We start from the raw sequence: 19,010 nt of genomic DNA on the forward strand, positions 1-19,010 counted from the left end.
CCCGACATGTGGCAAGGCCCTCGCTGAGAGTGACCAGCCAGCGGCAGGCAGTGACGTCTGCACCTGAGCCCCTCGAGGGTGGCCCAGCTCCCCACAGTGTCCCTAGGGGGTTGCGGAGCCCGAGGCACCCTGGGAGGCCAGCAGCACTGCGGGCTCTGGCCCTTTAAGAACCAAGAACAGAGGGTGACTCCGATCTGGCTTCTGCATGGGAGTGATCTGTCCTGGTCCTTATCCTGGTCCTGGGCACCAGAGGACCCCAGCCCTGGGGCTCCAAGCAGTAACACGTCACAGAGAGGCACAGCCGCACACCGGTCAGCCCTGCCAGAACCCACCGGAGGCCAGATGGAGGCTGTGACCCCTTGCTGGGGCCTCCTTTGGTCAAAGTGGACACCCATCTCCCCTAGGGTCCGTGAGGCTTCACATGGCTCACCTGGTTCCCAAAACTGGCCTCCAGCAGGGCTCCCTCCGGTGGGACCCCATCCTACTGAGCGACAGCCCCTCCCCGGGGCTAATTTACTATTCCTCCTCCTTACCAGGTGTCTCCTCTCCATTCCAGCCAGTGCACCTTCCCTAGGTCCTCAAGAGTTGCAGCTCCTAGATGCCTCCAGACCTGGAACATGCTGCTCCTGCTGAAAACACTTTCAGCATCCCCCATAAATTACCCCCCCAAAACCTCTTTGTGCCTTCTCAGCTCCAGGTACGGTCATCAAATTTAGCACATAAGGATACAGGATGCCCGTTTAAATCTGGATTTCAGATCGATAATGACTAACTGTTTATTATGGCTGGCAACCCTACCCTCAGGTTTCAACCGAAACATCACCTCTTCCGGGAAGCCCTCCCGGACGCACCTCGGACCCAGTAGCCTCCTGCAGCATTGTGGAATGCCCTGTCTTGATGCTTATCCTAGCCTCCTATCCATCTCCCCACCAAACTGCAAATGCCAGGAAGGCCAGAAATCCATCCATCCAGAAATCCTGGCACTCACAGGACCTGGCATGAGGCAGCGGTTCCACAAAGACTCTCCGCATCTCGAAGTCAAGAGTGGCAAGGTGGCCCGGGGATACCCTTGGCTGAAGTCACCCCACACGGGCCCCCGGGGTCTCCAGCCCTTCTCCCCCAGCCGGCTGGGCCTCCTTCTCACAACCACCCCCAGCTCCGCAGGGCCTGGGCCGAGGAAACACGCACCAAGGGAAGAGCGGCGAGCAGGCTCCTCTCCTGTATTTCGAGGGCTGCTATTAGTTTGAATTAAGATCATGTTCTGCTCAGGCCCAACAAGGGCCTCATCACAGGCAGTCTGGAAATAATAATCACCCACTGGGGCCATGTGGGCTGCTGAGCCCCGGACGGGGGGCCGGACTCTGGGGGCCGGGGCGGTGAGGAGGGGAAGGTGGGCAGAAGCCCCGGCAGCACGGGCTTTGAGCCCTGTCGAGCGCCTTGCCTGCCCAGCGCACACACCATATACTTTAGAACAGAAGGGAAGCATTCGCTTTTTCCCCCACAGTGCCAAAAATAGCCCATCTCCTGCCTTTGAACAGGAATCTCTTGGTTCCGACAAAGAGACAGGAGCGGCGGGGAGGGGGGCCTGGGAGGAGGGGCCACGCTGGTTGGCTGGACCCCTCCTCGTGTCCCCAGACTCCGGGGAGGTGGGAAGGGCCCAGGCCCTTCCTTGCCGGCATCCAGCCTCCCTGTGCCTGACTTCTCAGGACTGTGCCCCCCAGACAGGGCAGGCCCCCCAGGCCGGGCCCAGGAGGTAGGAGGGGGACAGACGGGAATAGAAAGCGCAGACCGGAGCCGGATAAGAAGCTCTGCTCTCTTGTTAGTTTCTTCCTTTCTGTACTGCTCGTTTGTTCCAACAGCTACGTGCCAGGCTCTGGTCTGTGAGCCAGGGGAACAGCGGTGACCCCCACAATGAGATGAGTCTGTCCTCAGGGTGCTCACAGCTGAATGAGAAGGGGACAAGCTGAACATGTCCTCGCCGCCCAGTCTGGGGAGGCCACTGGCCAGTCCCTGGGCATTTCCCTCAGAGAGGGCACCGAGATGCTGGTAGGAGCAGGGGGATCAAGTGAAGAGCACCTCTGAGCTGCCCCTCGCCCAGGGCACGGACTCTCATTCGACCTGGCAGCCAGCCTGCAGGAGGCCACGGGGCCTCAAAGGAGAGATGCAGGAGCTTGGGACCCGCCAGTCCCTCTGGCCAATATTTTCACACTCATTCCGGCCACAATCTCGGTAGGCCGGTAGGTAGGTAGATTATCACCTCTTCCGGGAAGCCCTCCCAGATGCACCTCGGACCCGGTAGCCTCCTGCAGCATTGTGGAATGCCCTGTCTGGATGGGGTGAAGTAAGGAGGCTAGGGGGAAAGAACTTGGTCAAGTTCCCGGAGCTCAGGAGAGGAGCCGGGCTTCGCACCAGGCCTGGCTGCTTCCGAGCAGGAGTGCCTGACAAAGCACCACAGACGAGCCATCTCTCCCGGCACCGTCCCCTCTCCAGTTCCACAGAAGACAAAGCAGAGATGTCAGGGTGGGAAGTGGCCCCAGGCCTGGGAGGTGGAGAAAGGGGGATCTGAACCCAGCTCTGCCTACCACCAAATCCAGGGCTTTCCTGGTTCCCACAGCAGCTTCTTAGTTGGGGGGGGAGGCCACCTTCTGTCCCCAAAAGGCCAGAGCAGTGGGGGAGCCAGGGAGGCTGGGGAGAGAGAGAGAGGGAGAGAGGGAGCCCACTTCCTAGCTGAAAACCCAAGCCTAAAATAAAAAAAGTGGAGTGCTATTTCTGCTTTGGGTTAAGCATTCCTCAAAGCCACATTCCTCCCGCCCTCCTCCTTCTCCCCTGCCAGGGAATCTGGAGCATGGTGGCCTGGACGCCCCATCAGCTTCCTGGTGCCACCCCAGGAGACCAGGCGTGCCAGAGCCTGCAGCTGCCCTGCACCCCTTCCCGGGCACCCGCAACACAGACTCACCAGGTGGGGAGCACTGTCCCCCGGGTGGCCCCATTGGGATACCCTCAAGTTAAGAAAAGGTGACATCCCATCACATAGACAGCGGGACATCAGAGAAACTGAGACCCTGAGGGGGCAGCTAAAAGCCATAGCAAGTGGGGCTGGAGCCAGGACCCCGACTCCAACCTGGAGACCCGTCCCCTCCCGCCCCACTCCATCTGATGGCAGGTCAGGAGCACAAGCGCGTCCCACCCTGGTCAGCAGAGGAGCAAAACAAAGCAACACACAGACAAACACTTTGGAAAGCCCAGAGCCTTCCACAGAGGTGTTCACAGTCCTGCCCTATTCGCGGCTCCAGGTCGGGCACTGCACAAGAAAACAAATCCACCACACATGTCCCAACCTTCAAGGCGCTGCTACCAGGCCTCTGACCCCTGAGGACCCCTCTGTCGCTGTGTCCCTGAGCCTCGCACTGCATCTGTGGTCTCCCGCTTTGTCCAACAGACATTTCTCGAGGCACCCTGGCCACGCCGGGCACCGGCAGGGCAGGAAGCCAGGGGGCGCCCCAGGCGTACACTGTTGGTCCTTGGGCTTCCTCCTGCTTCTCCGCCCAGCCTGCGGGCTCCTCAGCAGCAGGGAAGGTGCCAGTGCTGGACAGTGGGACACACCGCCTCTGAGCTCCCAGGCTGAGAGGACCCTGTGAGGTTAGCCCAGCGCTGGACACCTCACAAGCATCGGAGCCTCCCCTGGGATGGGCAGAGCCTGAGAAAGCCTAAGAGGCGGGGGCAGGGCAGCCCCCTCTTGCCTCCTGCACTTCTCAAAACCATTGTCCTGCTGCCTTCCTGCAGGTCTGTCCTACCTACACCCGGAGGAAGGCAAGGCCGAGGCTGCTCCAAATCCCTTGCGGGAGGCAAAACATCTGGAACCACTAGGGCCGCCTGTAAAGCTATGAAGCTGGAAGGATCCTACCCACTGCCCAACCTCACGTCCAGCCCAGGAATCTGGGACGCCCGGCCAGTATGTGATATCCAACCGCTGCTTGAGTGCCTCCAATGATGGGGTGCTCACTACCTTACTCAGCAGCTCTAAGGTTATAAGGTTCACAGAGATTGTAGGAGGCAGGCACACAGACGGAAGGGCAATGTTTCGGCACACAAAGATTTGAGCCTGAGCCCCGACGTGGCCACGGACTGTGTGGGAAGCCATGCGCAAGTCTCCCAATCTGCTTGGGCCTCTTTTTCTTCACCTGTAAAATGGGCTCAGTAGTCGCTACTCCCAGGGTTGTGGTGAGACCAGAGGCCGTATATCTGTACTATCTGCCGCCCCGCATACTCCCTTGGTAAGTGGGGGCTGTCACTTTTGTTCCCCCTCCCCAGCTCCCCCACTGCCCCGGGACGGAAGGGCTCCCACAGAGGACCGCGGTGAGGGCGGAGGGGTGAGAAGCGGCAGCCAAATCTCCTGGTCCCCGAGCAGGCAACTGCACCATGGTCTTCTGATTCAGGTCCCCAGGCCCGTCTCTCCCTCCTCCCCCCACAGCGCACCCCCCTCCCGGCCCGGCGCCCCCCGCCCCCCCGGAGCATCTGCGTTTACAACCTGCGCAGAGCTGCCCGCACACACACCGGCGTGCGCACGCGCGGGCACAGACACGCCGGCTCGCCCACTCCCGACACACGCCGCGACCCCGTCACTCACGCCCGGAGCCCGCCCCCGCGAACCGGGGCTCGCACATGTGATCCGCGGCCCCCGCCCCACCACACACCCACACCAGGCACCCACGCTGGCTCGCGATCGCCCGCACACCTCCAAGGCAGCTTCTCGGCGCCCCCACGCCCAAGGGCCCCCGCTCCGCCCAGGATCAAACGCCAGCAGCATCGCTCACCAGACAGGCGGCCTTGGGCCAATCCTGATCCCCCGTGAGCCTCAGTTTCTCATCTGTAAGCGAGGACCACCCACGATTCCCGGGAGGAGCTGGCGACCGGCGCGTGGAACCCTGAGCCGGGTCTGGCTGACATGAACATGCGGCGGGGACGGCCTCTGATCCACGGCGTTGATGGCGTATCCGCCTTCATCACCGATGAGCCACCAAATTCCCGTCTCAGTGATCCCTAACCTCACCCACAGCAGCCCCAATTCGCAGATGAGAAAACCGAGGCAGGAGAAACTAAGAACTGTACCTGCGGGTGAGACAGCCCGTGATCCCAGGTCACCAAAGCCTGGCACGCTCAGTCCCTGGAGTCCCAGTGTAGCCGCCCGCAGACTTCTCACCAGCTGGCAATCGGAACGTAGTACAGAAAGGGAAACTGAGTCCCAGGGGCACTGGGGACTCCACCAACACTGTCCAGGCTATGATGGTTCTGGGACTGAAGCCCAGGCAGGTGTCTCTTTGGCCCTCCAAGGCCATCTCTAAGCAGGGACCTAAATTCCACCACTCAGTGAGCCAGGAGCCCAGTGCAGAATGATCCTACCACAGACCACCTGGGCCAAATACAGAGGCCACCACGGGGGGTGGGGGTGGGGGTGGCCAAGGACCCCTGTCCCCGGACACCAAGAGCTTAGCAGCCTCTTTCCTATGGGAGTCTTTACTGAGCACTTAATACTCTCCTGTCCCCCTGTTGGGAAAAGCACTGTGGTCCATCCCCCTCGCACACAAGACACCAGGACTCAGAGGGGTAAGGGGCTAGCCAGAGTCACAGCCCAAAGACAGCAAGCTGTCCCACAAGCTCTTAACACTCTGCAGTCCTGCCCTCCGCTGGGAATCTGATCCCAATTCCCAGTTACCTGGAAACTTGGCACATTAATTTATAACGTTCTCTGCCCTGGTAAACAGACCACACCCAGGACATGTGGAGTGTTACATCCAGTACGAAGGATGCTCTTTCTCATTGATACTGGTTTTTTCCTTACCTGAGAGGAAGAGATATTTAGGACAAGATGAACCAATTCAGAAAACAGCAAGACACCCCCGTCTCAACCCCAAGAGCCAACCCATCATGGCACAATGGGGGACACCCCAACATTTAGAGGCAGTAGTCCTGGGTTTCTGCCTGGTATCTGCCTTATAACCTTGGGAGGAACACTTCGTCTCTCCAGTACTCGGTTCTTCCATTTGTAAAATAAAGGCACTGGACCCCCGAACCTCCTCTAGCTCAAAGGTCCTTGGATCCTATTTAATAGTAATCAAAGGAATGAACATTGAAAGAGTAGGGGCACCTCAGTGGGTTAAAGCCTCTGCCTTCGGCTTAGGTCACCATCCCAGAGTCCTGGGATCAAGCCCGCATCAGGCTCTCTGCTCAGCAGGGAGCCTGCTTCCTTTCCTCTCTCTCTGCCTGCCTCTCTGACTAATTGTGATCTCTGTCTGTCAAATAAATAAAATCTTAAAAGAAAGAACGAAAGAAAGAGTGAGCTACTCTTTTCTTCCCCACAAAATCAGCAGTAATCAAGAAAAGCAGTAAGACTCAGTGCTGGCAAGAGTGCAGGGAAACAGGCACCCTCTCATCCACGTTTGCTGAGAATGGAAATGGCAACAGACTTTCTGGAAAGCGATTTAACAATTTTTCTATCAAAAGCCTTTTAAGACGTCCCCAGGCTTTAACTCCGCAGTTTCATTTTGGGGGATGTATCTTTTTTTTTTTTTAATAGAAACACAGTGAGAGAGGGAGCACAATCAGGGGGAGCGGGAGACAGAGAAGCAGGCTTCCTGCTGAGCAGGGAGCCCAATGCGGGAGGGCTGGAGCCCAATGTGGGGCTGGATCCCAGGACCCTGGGATCAGGACCTGAGCCGAAGGCAGACACTTAATGACTGAACCACCCTGGTGCCCCTTGGGGAATGTATCTTCAAGAAGAGCTACATGCAAAAATTTATTGCAAAGATGTTCGTACAAAGATTGAGTAGAAAAATGTTTGTAACAGCACTATTGATATTGGCAAAAAGAAGGAGAAGGAGGAGGAGAAGGAAGAGGAAGGAAGGAAGGAAGGAAAGAAGGAAACTAACTGTCCAAAGGCAGGGGAGCAAATAAAACATTGCATTCATATGATACACCATTAAAAAAATCACGCTTTTTATTTTTTTGAATCATGCTTTAAACTTTCTTTTCTTTTCTTTTTTTTTTTTTAAGTAGAATCCATGCCTGACATGGAGCCCAGCCGAGGGCTCCAACCCATGACCCTGGGATCAAGACCTGAGCTGAGATGGAGAGTCAGACGCTTGACCGACTGAGCCACCCAGGCGCCCCTTAAAAATCATGTTTTGAAAGAATAGTTCACATTGGGAGCAAACATTCACAACTGTCAGGTTTAAAAAAGTTAGAAAGTAGGAAGTATATAATCCCGAATATATAAAGTAATGAAACCTACATACCGAGTTCCCCAGAATCTTCCTGCTAAACATACCCAGAATCTGGGGTCCTCCCCACGGACACCCAGTTCGTCACCCTGACCACCCCCAGCCCTCATGAGCACCCCCTCCTCCAATCCATTCTTGGACTACAGATAAGAACACTCTCCACACCCGCATCTAACTTTCTCCTCCCATGGCCCCCCGCCCATCTCAGAAAATGGGCAGAGCCCTTCCATGGCCTTCAGGGCCCTTGGCGTGCAGTGCTGTGAGCCGGGCCCAGCTCCAGCTGCACTGACCCGCGCCCCACCATCTGCCCAGAAGGGCGGAGGTCTGGCCTTGGGAGGAGAGAGAGTTGGGTGGCCGAAAATGGGCTTTCCCCTCACACCGCCAGCATCTCTGGGGCGGGGCGGTGAGAAGGCCAATGCTCTGTGACTCCCCCCGAGTTCCTGCCCCACCTCTGGCCTCTCTTCGTCTCTTAGCACAAAGGCGCAGGCCGCAGACCCACTCGGCGCTCCCTGCTCTAGGAGACAAGAGGATCCTAGGAGCAAAGCCACCAGAAGTCTAGAGGGTCCCCAGAACCAGGAACCGTACTAAACCCTTCACACACTCCCGAAGACAACTCTGGGAGTCTGGGCTGCCTGTCTTCTACAAGACGGAAGTAAAGCTCTGTGACAAGGGCTTTGCCCAAGGAAAGAGCCAGAACCCCAGCCCACCTGGCCCCAGAGGCCTACTATCCTCCCCAAGACCCTGTGCCAAACCACCCCTCTTCCCTTTCTGGCCCAGAGTCTAGACTTTCAAGCATCCTCCCACTTGGATCCCCGGAGTCACATGGGAAGCTGCTGTCCACGAATGAGCCGGTGCTCAGAGAGGGTAAGTGACTTGCCCAAGGTCACAGGACCCAGCCCCCTTCTCCAGGATACTGAGTTCTTTCCTAAGAGCAGACATGGATATTTCCTGCCCAGATGCACCTCTCCCCGCCGCCCGCAGCATAACGCCCCTCACCTCAGTTCCTCTTGCTGCTTTCTCTCACCTCCAGTGGAGAGAGGGAGCGGGCCTCCCTGGTCTCACCCCCTCGTGCCCAGGATACATAGCATAACAGAAGCCGCCTTCCTCCCTCTGGGCCTTCCCTCTCCTGGGTGGCTTATTCCTTGCCTGGCTGTGGGGCCCTTCACAGCCCGACTCATTTGTCCCCAGATGGGTACCAGCTACTGCTTCCCCCCACGGCCATGTTGTGCCCCCTTTGGCTAAGCAGCCCTGGGGGAGGGGAGTGATCACTGGAAATATTCCTTCTCTTACAGGAAGGGACCCTCGTGTGACCCCTCTCAAAGCCAGAGAGTCACAAGAGCCCAATGGGTGATGCTCAGCATCTCTTAACCCCAGACTCCTGATGGCAAATGGGGGGTCCCCTTCTCAGCTCTGGGGGAGGGGGCAGAAGCATTAGGGGCCGGCTGCCCAGACCTCCCCTCTGGCTGTGTCTCCTCTCCACAAGCTGCTGCATGCCGGCACCCTTCGGGGCATCAGGAATAAGGCTGCAGAGATTCAAGGTTGGCAAGCAAGGTCAAGGCAGAGCCTGGGCTGACCAAGAGCTACAAGAAGCAGGCGACCTCCTCCGAGTCCTGGACGGAGGGGTCCCTGGAGAGTGCCAGGAGCCCCAGGGGGAGAGGCTAAGGACGGGAAGTGGGGCAGCGGTATCTGCAGCCCAGAGGCCTGAAAACCAACGCAGCTCAGACCGCAGCAGACAGCTCGAGCCCCGTAAGCTTGGTTTTGGGGACCATCTGGCTGGTTTCCCTCTGAAGGCAAGAGTTACATCCCTCTCCTTCCCTTTTCAGTGCCTGCGCCCAGCCCCGAGTGTTTGATGAGTGGCAGGTGAGGGCAGACCAGGTAAAACAAGAACCTGCTGGGATTCGGGCACACCGAGGTTCCCACCTTTCTCTGCCTCCTGTGGGCCAGGCACAAAGTCCGGGGCCGTGGGAAGATTCCTGTGCGGAGAGACGAGCTTTGCCGGCAAGATGTGTTTACGATCAATTCAAGATGAAGCTGAGTCGTGTACTGTTCACATACGCATCCTTACGTCCTTGACAAATGTTTGTCGCGCCTTAAGGAGGACCCTTTGCGAAAGGCTACATATTGGGCTATAAGGAAATTACCCTGCAGACGCCTTACTTCCCCTGGGAGCTGAGTACCACGGGCATACCCATTTTGCAGATGATGAAACCGAGGGTCACTTCGGGGAGGGGCTGGCCTGTCCCACAGCCTGGGCACACAGGGTTGACAACAGCCTCACCAACAAGCTGAAAGACACTGAGAAACGCACTGCCGGCCACACGGACTCCTGCTCTCCGAGTAATGGCTGGACAGGGGCCCCCCCACCGCAGTCTCGAACCCCCTGCTGCTCCTGGATGTGAGCTGTGCCAGGGTGAGGATGGCACGATGGGACACGACGATGTACAAAATCTTATCTGCAGAGGAGGAAAAAACATCTCCTCTGCAGTGTTCAGCCTGAAAGACGGGAAATTTTAGCTAGGCTTCGACCAGATGGGTCTGAGACCTTCTCCTGCGCCCCCGCGCACGCACGCACAGACGCAAACACACACCACCGGGACAGTCTTTCCCACGGAGCTGGAGAGGGGCGGCAGCCAGCAATGAGCCAGGTGTGAACATCTGGACTCCCCTCTGGGCACTGCTGCCAGCTGTGCTCTCCCGAGGCAGCCTAGGACCCCGGGAACCAGTGTGGGTCTTCAGATGGGGCTCCTGGGAACCAGGATCTGCGTGACAAACACCTGCCAAGGACGCAAGGCCCTGGACCCAGCCCAGACCTAAGGCCTGAGAAATCTGAGCGCAAAGCTAGCCATGCACTTGAAACTTCACAAGCTCTCCCCGAGACTCCGACGGCCCCTGCTGAGTGCTCCTCTCTTGACACAGAACCCCCGGAACACAGAGCAGATGGCCCCAGGCCCCATCAGAAGGAAGCCCATCTGGGGGCCTTAGGACAAGCTGGAGGCTTTCTCTGCTTTTCCTGCCGGGAGACTTTCCAACAACAAGTATCTGTGGACCTACTAAGTGCCAGCAGAGCCAAGCAGCAGCAAGGGAGACAGACGGGAAGCTGAAGAACCCCCCTGCCGCCTCCCCCGGCCCACACCTAATAAGGTTCTGTGGAGGAAAGTACTGAGCTAACTCTCTGATCAAAACTGTTCCAGGTCTCCAAAGGCCTTTAAAAATAGCCCAGGCTGGCTCAGTACCGCCAGGCCCCTTCCTACCAAAGCCCTGTTGACTCAACTTCTCCCAAGGCTGACAGATGTGCTGGGGTGGGGGACCCAAAAATGACTGCCCCCCCACCCCTTCCCATTTAGAATCAGACAGGGACCCACAGAAGAAAAGCCTCTCCTAACTTCTCCGCCTGAGTTCTGAGCCCTTTCAAGGGGCGTAACTTTGGAGACGGACCGGAGTTTGAGTCCTGACCCTCGCCTGGTGACTGGCTGTGGATCTCGGGCACACGACTTCACCCCTGAGTGTTAGTTTCCTTGTCTGCAAATGCGGTTGGCGGCAGTGCCCGCCATGTATGAGGTGAGTCTATGAGCTGATGATGCAGAGCTTGGCATGGGACATGCTCAGGAAGCGGGCAACCTGGCTTCATGCGTGGGGACACCCTGTGCAACCCAAGCCCACCCCTCCTGTCAAAGCCCGTGGTGCCCTCTGCCTCCCCAGGCCCGGGAGCCTGGGAAGTTCCACCTGCAACCAACCTGCAGACAGCTGCGGCCCACATCTGGACAGAGCCCAAGGGAAGACCCAGCTAATCTCACAGAACGGCAGCCAAACTGGGCCACCTCCCGCCTCCCCCATCTTGTCCTCCTCCCCCAACTCCTAGGTAAGAGCAGGAAGGACCGAGTCCCAGTCCTTGGAGCTTCTGCGCTTGAGGGAGCAGCTACAGGGATGTGAGCTCCTTGCTGGAGAACGCCACCAGAGAAGGACCAGTCCCTCCTAGCAGAGTAGCGCCCACTCAGGAAAGCCCCCTTTGTTCTAAGCACATGGGGGCGAGGGGCAGGGAGCCGAAGGAAGTGTGGGCTTGGCCAGACCTGCAAACGTGCCCAGAAGACCGATGGGGGGGAGGGGGGGACAGAGGTTGTGCAATGCACCACCAGAAGCTGCCTCCCAGGCCTGCATCCACGCAGGAGGCTGGCAGTCCCTCTCCCTCCTGGGGGAAGAGTGCAGAGGGGCTGGACCCCTGTGGCTGCCAGGTATGGGGCCTGAACACCCAGGGCCGGTGCTCTTGTCCAAGTCAGACACTCAGGGAGGAGCCCTTCCAGACCATGCAGCTGTCCTCCTCCCGGTCCCCCCGCAAAATAAGAGCATGTGGTCAGGACCCGGTGCCGTGAACTCCTGGCAAGCCGGGGTGTCCCCTTAAGAGGGTGCAGGGAAGGGAGAAGTCCTTCATAGAGAAACCAGAGATGCTGGGGTGCAGGACAGTTGTGAAGTTGGGCCAAGTGCAAAGACACACTTGGCCAGCTCTGAAGAAGTCCGAAATGCGCAGACCCTCCTTTTAGGGGGACCCCAGACGGTGACCTGTTGAGATGGCCCAGATAACCCCCCACTCCCCCATCAACGCATTTCCCAGTGTGGCAGACAGAGCTAGAAAAGGGGAGGTGAGATCAGAGCCACGGGAGAATCCACCCTGTAAATCCTGCAGCCCACAGTGCGCCCAGGACCCCGCGCCGCCGCCGCCTGGAGCTCTCTGGCAAATCTCGCCACCCCCCACCCCAACGCACACAATCCGGGCCAGGGAGGGGGCGACAGGCCAACCTCGCAGCAGCAGCAGCAGCGGCAACAGCAGCGGCATCGTGATGCATGAATCACCCACCCCGCTGCGCTCGTGCCAGTCGGCTCCGCACAGCCCCAGCCACCGCGCCACCCGGAGCCCCCTCCCCGACCACCGCCCCTCGCCCAGGCACACCCCTGCTCTTTCGGACAGCTCTGCAGAGAAGGGGCCGCGGGGGTGGGGGTAGGGGGCTGGGGCCGGTCCTCCCGGCCCGGGGGTGGCCCCGCGCGCGCCGACAGGCGGCACCCGTCCCGGGCGTGGGGGTGGGGAGGGGTGCCCTAGAACAATAGGGCCAGGTGTGGGGCCGGGGGCGCGGCCGGGGGTGCTGCGGAGGGGCCCGCGCGGAGGCAGGGCGGGGACTGGCCGAGGGAGGGGTGCGGCGGGCGCGCCCCGAGGAGGGACGCGGGGTCGGGGGGTGGGGGTGGGGGGGCCCGGGCGTGGGGGAGGGGCGCGAGGGGGCGGAGGCAGCGCCGCGGAGCGCGGGGCGGGGGTCCCGGCGCGCGCACTCACAGTAGGTCTTCCTGGTCAGCTCCTCCACAACTTCGGGCTTCAACTTGCTGTTGGATTTCCCCATCCTCGGCGGCCGCGGCCCCCCGCCCTCGGCCGGACCCCGTCGGGGCGCCCAGCGGGAGCGGCTCGGCAGGCGCGGGGCCGGGGCGGGCGGCGGCCGGGGCGCGCGGAGGGCCGGCGGGCCGGAGCCGAGCCGGAGCCGGAGCCGGGCCGGGGCCGCGCCTTTGTCTCCGCCGGGCCCGCGCGGCCCGGACGCGGGGCTCCGGCGCGCGGCGCTGCGCGGCTGGCGGCGCCTCGGCCCCCCTGGGCGCGGCGCGGGGCCGGGGGCGCGGGGCGGCCGCTCGCAGGCCCGGGCCGTCCGGCCGCCGCCCTCTCCGGGCGCCGCGGCGCGGAGCTGCGCTGGGCTGGGCGCCGACGCGGCCGCGGGGTGGCCGCGGTCGTCCCTGGTTACTGGGCTCCGCGGCACATGCTCGCTGCTGCGCTCCCTCTCGCCGCCGCCCCTGCGCTCCCCGCCTCCCGCCTCCCGCCTCCCGCTCGCACCGGCGCGCCAGGGGTGGACCCGGAGCCGCCACTCAGCGCCCGGCGCCACCTCCCGCCCCGCACCCGCCCGGCCGGGCCTGCGCCCCGCCGCACCGCCGCCCCGCGGGCACCGAGCCGGCCGGCGGAGGGGCGCCCCCGGCCTCGTCCGGGCCCGCGGCGGGAGGGGACGGTCACCCCACCCCCGCCCCGGCCCCCAGTGGCGCCGCGGGGCGGGGGAGGGCCCGGAAGATCTGACGTGAATGGGGCCAACTCTCTGCGCGGCGAGACTCATTCATTCGACGCGGATTTGTGGGGCGCCGGGGACCCGCGGGTGAATGGGACAGGCGCGGCCCCGCGACGGGGGTGGGGTGGGGGGATCACTGCGCGGCAGGATGTCACATGTCTGCTGGGGGATACCTACCGCGGCGTGGGGGGAAGGTGACCTCCAAGCCCAGGGGAGGAAGGGGGGTGGTTGGAACCATGTTCCAGGCCACGAAAACCTGCAGGAGCAGAGGCCCGAGCCGGAGGGAGAACAACTCTCAGAGCACAGGGCCGCAGGCGCGGACTGGGTCTGATCTGAAACCCGAGAGAAGGACTAGGGCCAGTGGGGACCGGCCTGCCCCTGTCCCCAAGATGCTGGGCCTCTGGGCTTTAAGTAGAGGGGTGACCGGGTAGATGGGCTTTCTCTGGTCTCTGTGCGGGAGCGGGGTGGGGGGGTTGCTTCCTGTGGTGGGGCCCTCGGGCCGGGGTCCACCTGGATGAACAGAGGCAAGAGAGAGTCCGCATGGCCTTCTCGGGCCGTCAGCGTCTACAGCCTCCTTATGCTGGGACCTCTCTTGTCCCGAAAAGCTTTAGCTTTTTCTCCTTCGCAGCCACCACAGACTAAAGGTCTGTTTTGTAGGTTGTGTTTATTTCCCCTGTGTCCCCTTCCCTGGAGGGTGACCCCCTGAGAGCGGAGTTCTTGTCTTACTTGTAGTTGTATCTCTAACACCTAGAAGGCAGCTGATTTGCAGTGGTCACTCAGCAAACCTCCCTGTTGAGAAAGAAGGGGCTGGGGGCCTCAGGGTGGACCAAGCATGGGAGGAGGAGGCAAGGATGGGGTGGTGGGCGGGGTTTCTTTTTCTCCCCACTTTAGCACAGTCTCCAGACTTCAAGGGACCTGGGGTACCCAGAGGAACCGAGGAGAGCCTCTCAGCCTCCAGGTACCCCCCTCCTGCCTCCAAACATGGCCCATTCCAATTCCCCTCCTTACACTGCCTGGCCTGGGGGGAGCCCCAGGCCCTAGGAAGCCTTCCAATGGGCATATTCTTGCCAGCCATTCATCAGGGAATGCAGTGGGGAGCGATCTGGAGAAGGGGGAGCACTGCCCAGGCCCTGCCCCGGAGCACAGCAGCCCTTATGTGGCCTTGTAGGGGCATAGCAAGGTGGGGCTTGGAGAGCCATGGAGAGGTGGGAGGTAAGTCAGACTCCGCATCTGTTGGTGTTTAACTGGATCCCTTGGCTGTAGCTCTCAGCCCTGATTCTCGGCAGAAATGGGCAGAATCAGGACCCACGGAGGGTGCTGCGTGGTCAGCCGGGGTGCTGGTGGCCGGGTCCAGCGAGGCAGGCGAGGACACAGAGAGAACTAGTTAGACGCAGTTATAGTTTGAAAATAGAGACCGTGGGATAGCCTAATGGACTGGATGGGGGTGTGGGACAAAGGGAGTCAAGGTCAATGCCAAGGATTTTGACCTGAGCAACTGTTAGAATGGATGTCCATCACTCGAGTGGGGAGCGGATGGGTGTGGAGGCGGCGCGAGCAGGAGTCCAGCTCTGGTCGTCTGAAGTATGAAACCATGTTGGACAAGGTGCCCAGGAGACAGGGGATTCAGATGCCTGGAGTTCAGGGTCATGGAGGCTGCAGGGATCCCCTGGGGAGTCATCCTCCTCGTAGAGACCGAGTGTAAAGCCTCATGGCAGGATACGGTCACTAAGGAGGGAGGGTAGACAAGGAGAGCATGGAGGACTGAACCCTCGGGGACCAGGATCGGTCAAGAGCCGCTCCCTGACGATTATAAACCAGAGCTTATGAAGTACTTGAATCAGTTATATACACCTGTGAAGAGCAGCTGAAGGTTCTACCTGCTGGGGTTCTATCGCTTGTTACCAGTATCATGGGATTACAAGTCCCTTTACTTTCCGCCTTCATTTGCCTTTTTCCTTGCATTAAAAAAGAGTGGCATGTGATTGACATACCATGAAATCCACATCCCAGACTGTGCAGTTCCGTGGTTTCAGGATATTGGCTGGGTTGTGCAACCATCATCACTACCGATTCCACAAACTCACCTGTATTTTATACAGACTGTTCTCTACCGCTATCGTGTTGCTTTTGAATAAGACAAACATTCAATCAAGTCATCTCGCTCATGTGCGGTAGCCCAGGGAAGGTGCCTTCCTGAATCACATGCCCGAGCATAGTGATGACCTAGATGCCCAGGCACCATCCAGAAGGGGCAGATCTGAATGAGGTGGGGGCCTGGGAATCGGCGTCTTAACCCAGCCGCTGGTCCTTCCCCTGCCTTTCAGCGGAGAGTCTCTTGTCTTGTTTTATAAGCTCGCCTGGGAGAGTGACCCCAGAAGCTTGCTCAGTAGTTCTTCCAGAAAGCCCTTGGGGAACAAAAATGACGTACCTGTGGTAGGCAGAGTCTGGATTAAATACTCCCTATGCCCCTGCATCCTGGGCGTCAGTACCTCCCCCGCCAGATCAGCAGCTCTGGCCCAGTCTTGGAATTCTAAGTCTTTTCCAGTGCACTATGGAGTGTGGTCATTCGGGTGTCCCTTAAACTTATCAGGCCGGAAACACAATTTATCACTGCCCCCCAAGAATCTCTCCTTGAGCAAATGGCTTCTATACTCTGGCTCCAGCCAAAAATCTGAAACATCTTAGAAGCCCCTGCTCTCCCCAGGGACCCCACTCTCTACATCCATCCTCTGCACCTGGGCCATTGGCCTTCGCTCCCTGAACAGACTGCAAGGTTGAACACTTTCCTCTGTCCCCCCCAGCCCGAGCCAGGCGAATCCAGTCACCGCCCTCTCTCAAAGCCATTTTCTCTCCTGACTCCCCTCTAACTCCCTCTCATGGGGCTTCCTCCTCCAGGACTGGTCTCCCTTCCCCTCCCACAATAGTGCCCTCCTACACCTGCCGTGCCCCGCACAGGGACCCCTCCCACACCAAGGCCATTGAACACGTGCAGGGTGGCCAGGCCAAAGGAGATGCTGAAGTTTTGCCCAAAACAAAAGAATGAAAAAATACCTCACTGATATTTTTAAAAAGTTGAATGCCGTATTGAACTGGTAATGTCTGGGATAGAAAGTTTCCATATCTTAACTTTAAAGTGTCCACTTGCACCTGCGGCTCGCGCGGTATTTCTGTTGGGCAGCACATCAACCTAACCTCCTCGGAACTTCCTTGGCTTGCTCTGGTGAGCTCAGGTCCCCCTGGGGTGCAGCTTCCCACGGGCACCTGGTCCATGGTTTGTGACACTTTATATGATAAAGAGGCGTGTCTAGGGAAGTCCTTTCCTTTCCAGGGGCCTGGGGGGAATCGGGACAAATGAAGGATGCTCAGGGCAGAGTCAGCTGCTGGCGGGGGGGGGGGGGGGGGGGGGGGCGTGCTGAGATTTGGCCCAGCGGGGGGGGCGGGCCCACAGGGGAAGAGGAGGGGTTCCACTGAGCCCCCATCAGGGAGTGTGACACCCCCCCTTAAGTCCTGGTCAGTCCTGTCCCTCATGCACCAGGTGGCTTTTGGTAGATCACATCTCATAAACTAATCTGATCTTCTCATGGGGGGAGGGCAGACTTGCAAGGATCAAAAATGCTTTCCATGAGCACAGGACAAACTTAGTATCTTTAACCTATTAAGAACTTTCTAAGTCAATAAGAAAAAGACGAGCTCTCTTTTTTCTTTTTTTTTTTTTTAAGATTTTATTTATTTAGGGGCGCCTGGGTGGCTCAGTGGGTTAAGCCTCTGCCTTCAGCTCAGGTCATGATCTCAGGGTCCTGGGATCGAGCCCCGTATCGGGCTCTCTGCTTGGCAGGGAGCCTGCTTCCTCCCCTCTCTGGCTGCTGCTCTGCCTACTTGTGATCTCTCTCTCTCTCTCTCTCTCTCAATCTGTAAAAAAGAAAAAAAAAAAGATTTTATTTATTTATTTGAGAGAGAGAGTGGTGATGGAGCATGAATGAGGGAGGAGGAGAGGGAGAGGGAGAAACCAACTCCCTGCTGAGCAGGGAGCCCGATTCGGGAGCTCATTTCCGGGCTTGATCCAGGGACTGCGGGATCATGACCTGAGTCGAAGGCAGATGCTTAACCAACTGAGCCATCAGGTGCCCCAAAGATGGGTTCTCAATAGAAGGTTGGGGAAGGAACCCAAGCGAGCGACCCAAGAGTAAATGCAAGTGGCCAGTCCTCAGGAAAGCTGTCCCTTACAAGCCATCAAAGAAGACAATTGGCAAAAAGAAAAAAAAAGGAACAATCATACCCAGTGTTGGCATTGGAACAAGAAAATGGGCATCCAGACACTGCCAAGCAGGGTGCAAGTTGGTACATCCTTTCTAAAGAACACTTTGGCAATAAATACCCGTATTCCCGGACTCAGCAGTTCCACTTCTAGGAAATTATCTTAAGCCAACGATTAGAGATCTATACAAATGTTAAGCCTCAAAGATGTTACTGCAGCAACATTTAAAATAATAACAATAAAAAACGGAAATGGTCTATACATCCCAAACAAGTGATTCGCCTGTCGTACCGTGGGATCCTGTATGATATTAAATTATAATGTAGCTGGAAACCTATTCACAAGGTATAGATCTGTTTACAGGACAAAACACACAGAAAAGTTCCAAAAACCCTATAAGAGGATCCCACCTGTTGGGGGGAAAGAATCTATGCACATAATTGGGTATTTTCTTTTTTTTTTTTTTTACCAATTTTTTTTAAATTTTATTTATTTATTTGACAGACAGAGATCACAAGCCGGCAGAGAGAGAGGGGGAAGCAGGCTCCCTGCTGAGCAGAGAGCCCGATGCGGGGCTCGATCCCAGAACCCTGAGATCATGACCTGAGCTGAAGGCAGAGGCTTAACCCACCGAGCCACCCAGACACCCCGGGTATTTTCATTAAGTCATTTTTTATCATATTTTTCTCCAAATTATTTCTTTTAAGATTTTATTTGTTTATTTGAGAGAGGGTGGAAGTGAGAGAGATCACAGAGGGAGAGGGAGAAGCAGACTCCCTCCTGAGCAGAGAGGCTGATGTAGGGCTTGATTCCAGGACCCTGAGATCATGACCCGAGCCAAAGACAGAAGCTTTAACTGACTGAGCCACCCAGACGCCCATATTTTTCTCCAAATTAAAAAAAAGATTGTCAAATGTACATAAGTCTGTGCCTCCTGAAGAAAAACCAGTTTCTGATTTATACATCCATGGGAAGAAGCATTCCCCTCTACGACGCTTGTTGGGAGTAGGCCATACTGTGAACCACTCTGTCCACAAAGTCGAGATGTATTTGAGCATTGTAAAGGCTCTGAGAAGTCCTGCAGTGAAGGAATCTATTTTATTTAAGTAAGCATTTTCCACACTTACTTGGCCGGTACCATTTTTTTTTTTCTTCACTCCCATTAGCATTTAAAGAACTGGTATCCTATAGAATAAAGAAGCATGAGGAGCCCCCTGTTTTATCAGTCTGACCTCCCTGGGAGAAATGATGGGGAGAGCATTCCCTCAAGGAAGTGGGACAACACTGAACCCTGATGAGAGTTAAGCGGATGGAAGGGCCTACCTGGGCAGCGTGCCTCCCTGTGTTCTCTCAGGGAGAATCCTCTGGTCGTTCCCACTCATCTTGCCCGTCTGAGTG

At 58.1% G+C, this 19,010-nt stretch overlaps 1 protein-coding gene across 1 annotated transcript in view; it reads right to left on the reverse strand.

Annotated features, from left to right (window-relative positions):
* The window catches only part of NCS1 (neuronal calcium sensor 1), a 51,254-nt gene extending 38,503 nt beyond the window's left edge, over positions 1-12,751 (reverse strand). The window contains exon 1 of the mRNA XM_046023500.1: positions 12,595-12,751. Within this exon, the coding sequence (XP_045879456.1) occupies positions 12,595-12,658 (64 nt within the window). The 5' untranslated portion in view covers positions 12,659-12,751. The remainder of the gene's footprint in view (positions 1-12,594) is intronic.
* Between the last annotated feature and the right edge of the window lie 6,259 nt (positions 12,752-19,010).

The sequence above is a fragment of the Meles meles genome, chromosome 11 (genome assembly GCF_922984935.1).
Source record: "Meles meles chromosome 11, mMelMel3.1 paternal haplotype, whole genome shotgun sequence".
NCBI classification, from domain to species: domain Eukaryota; kingdom Metazoa; phylum Chordata; class Mammalia; order Carnivora; family Mustelidae; genus Meles; species Meles meles.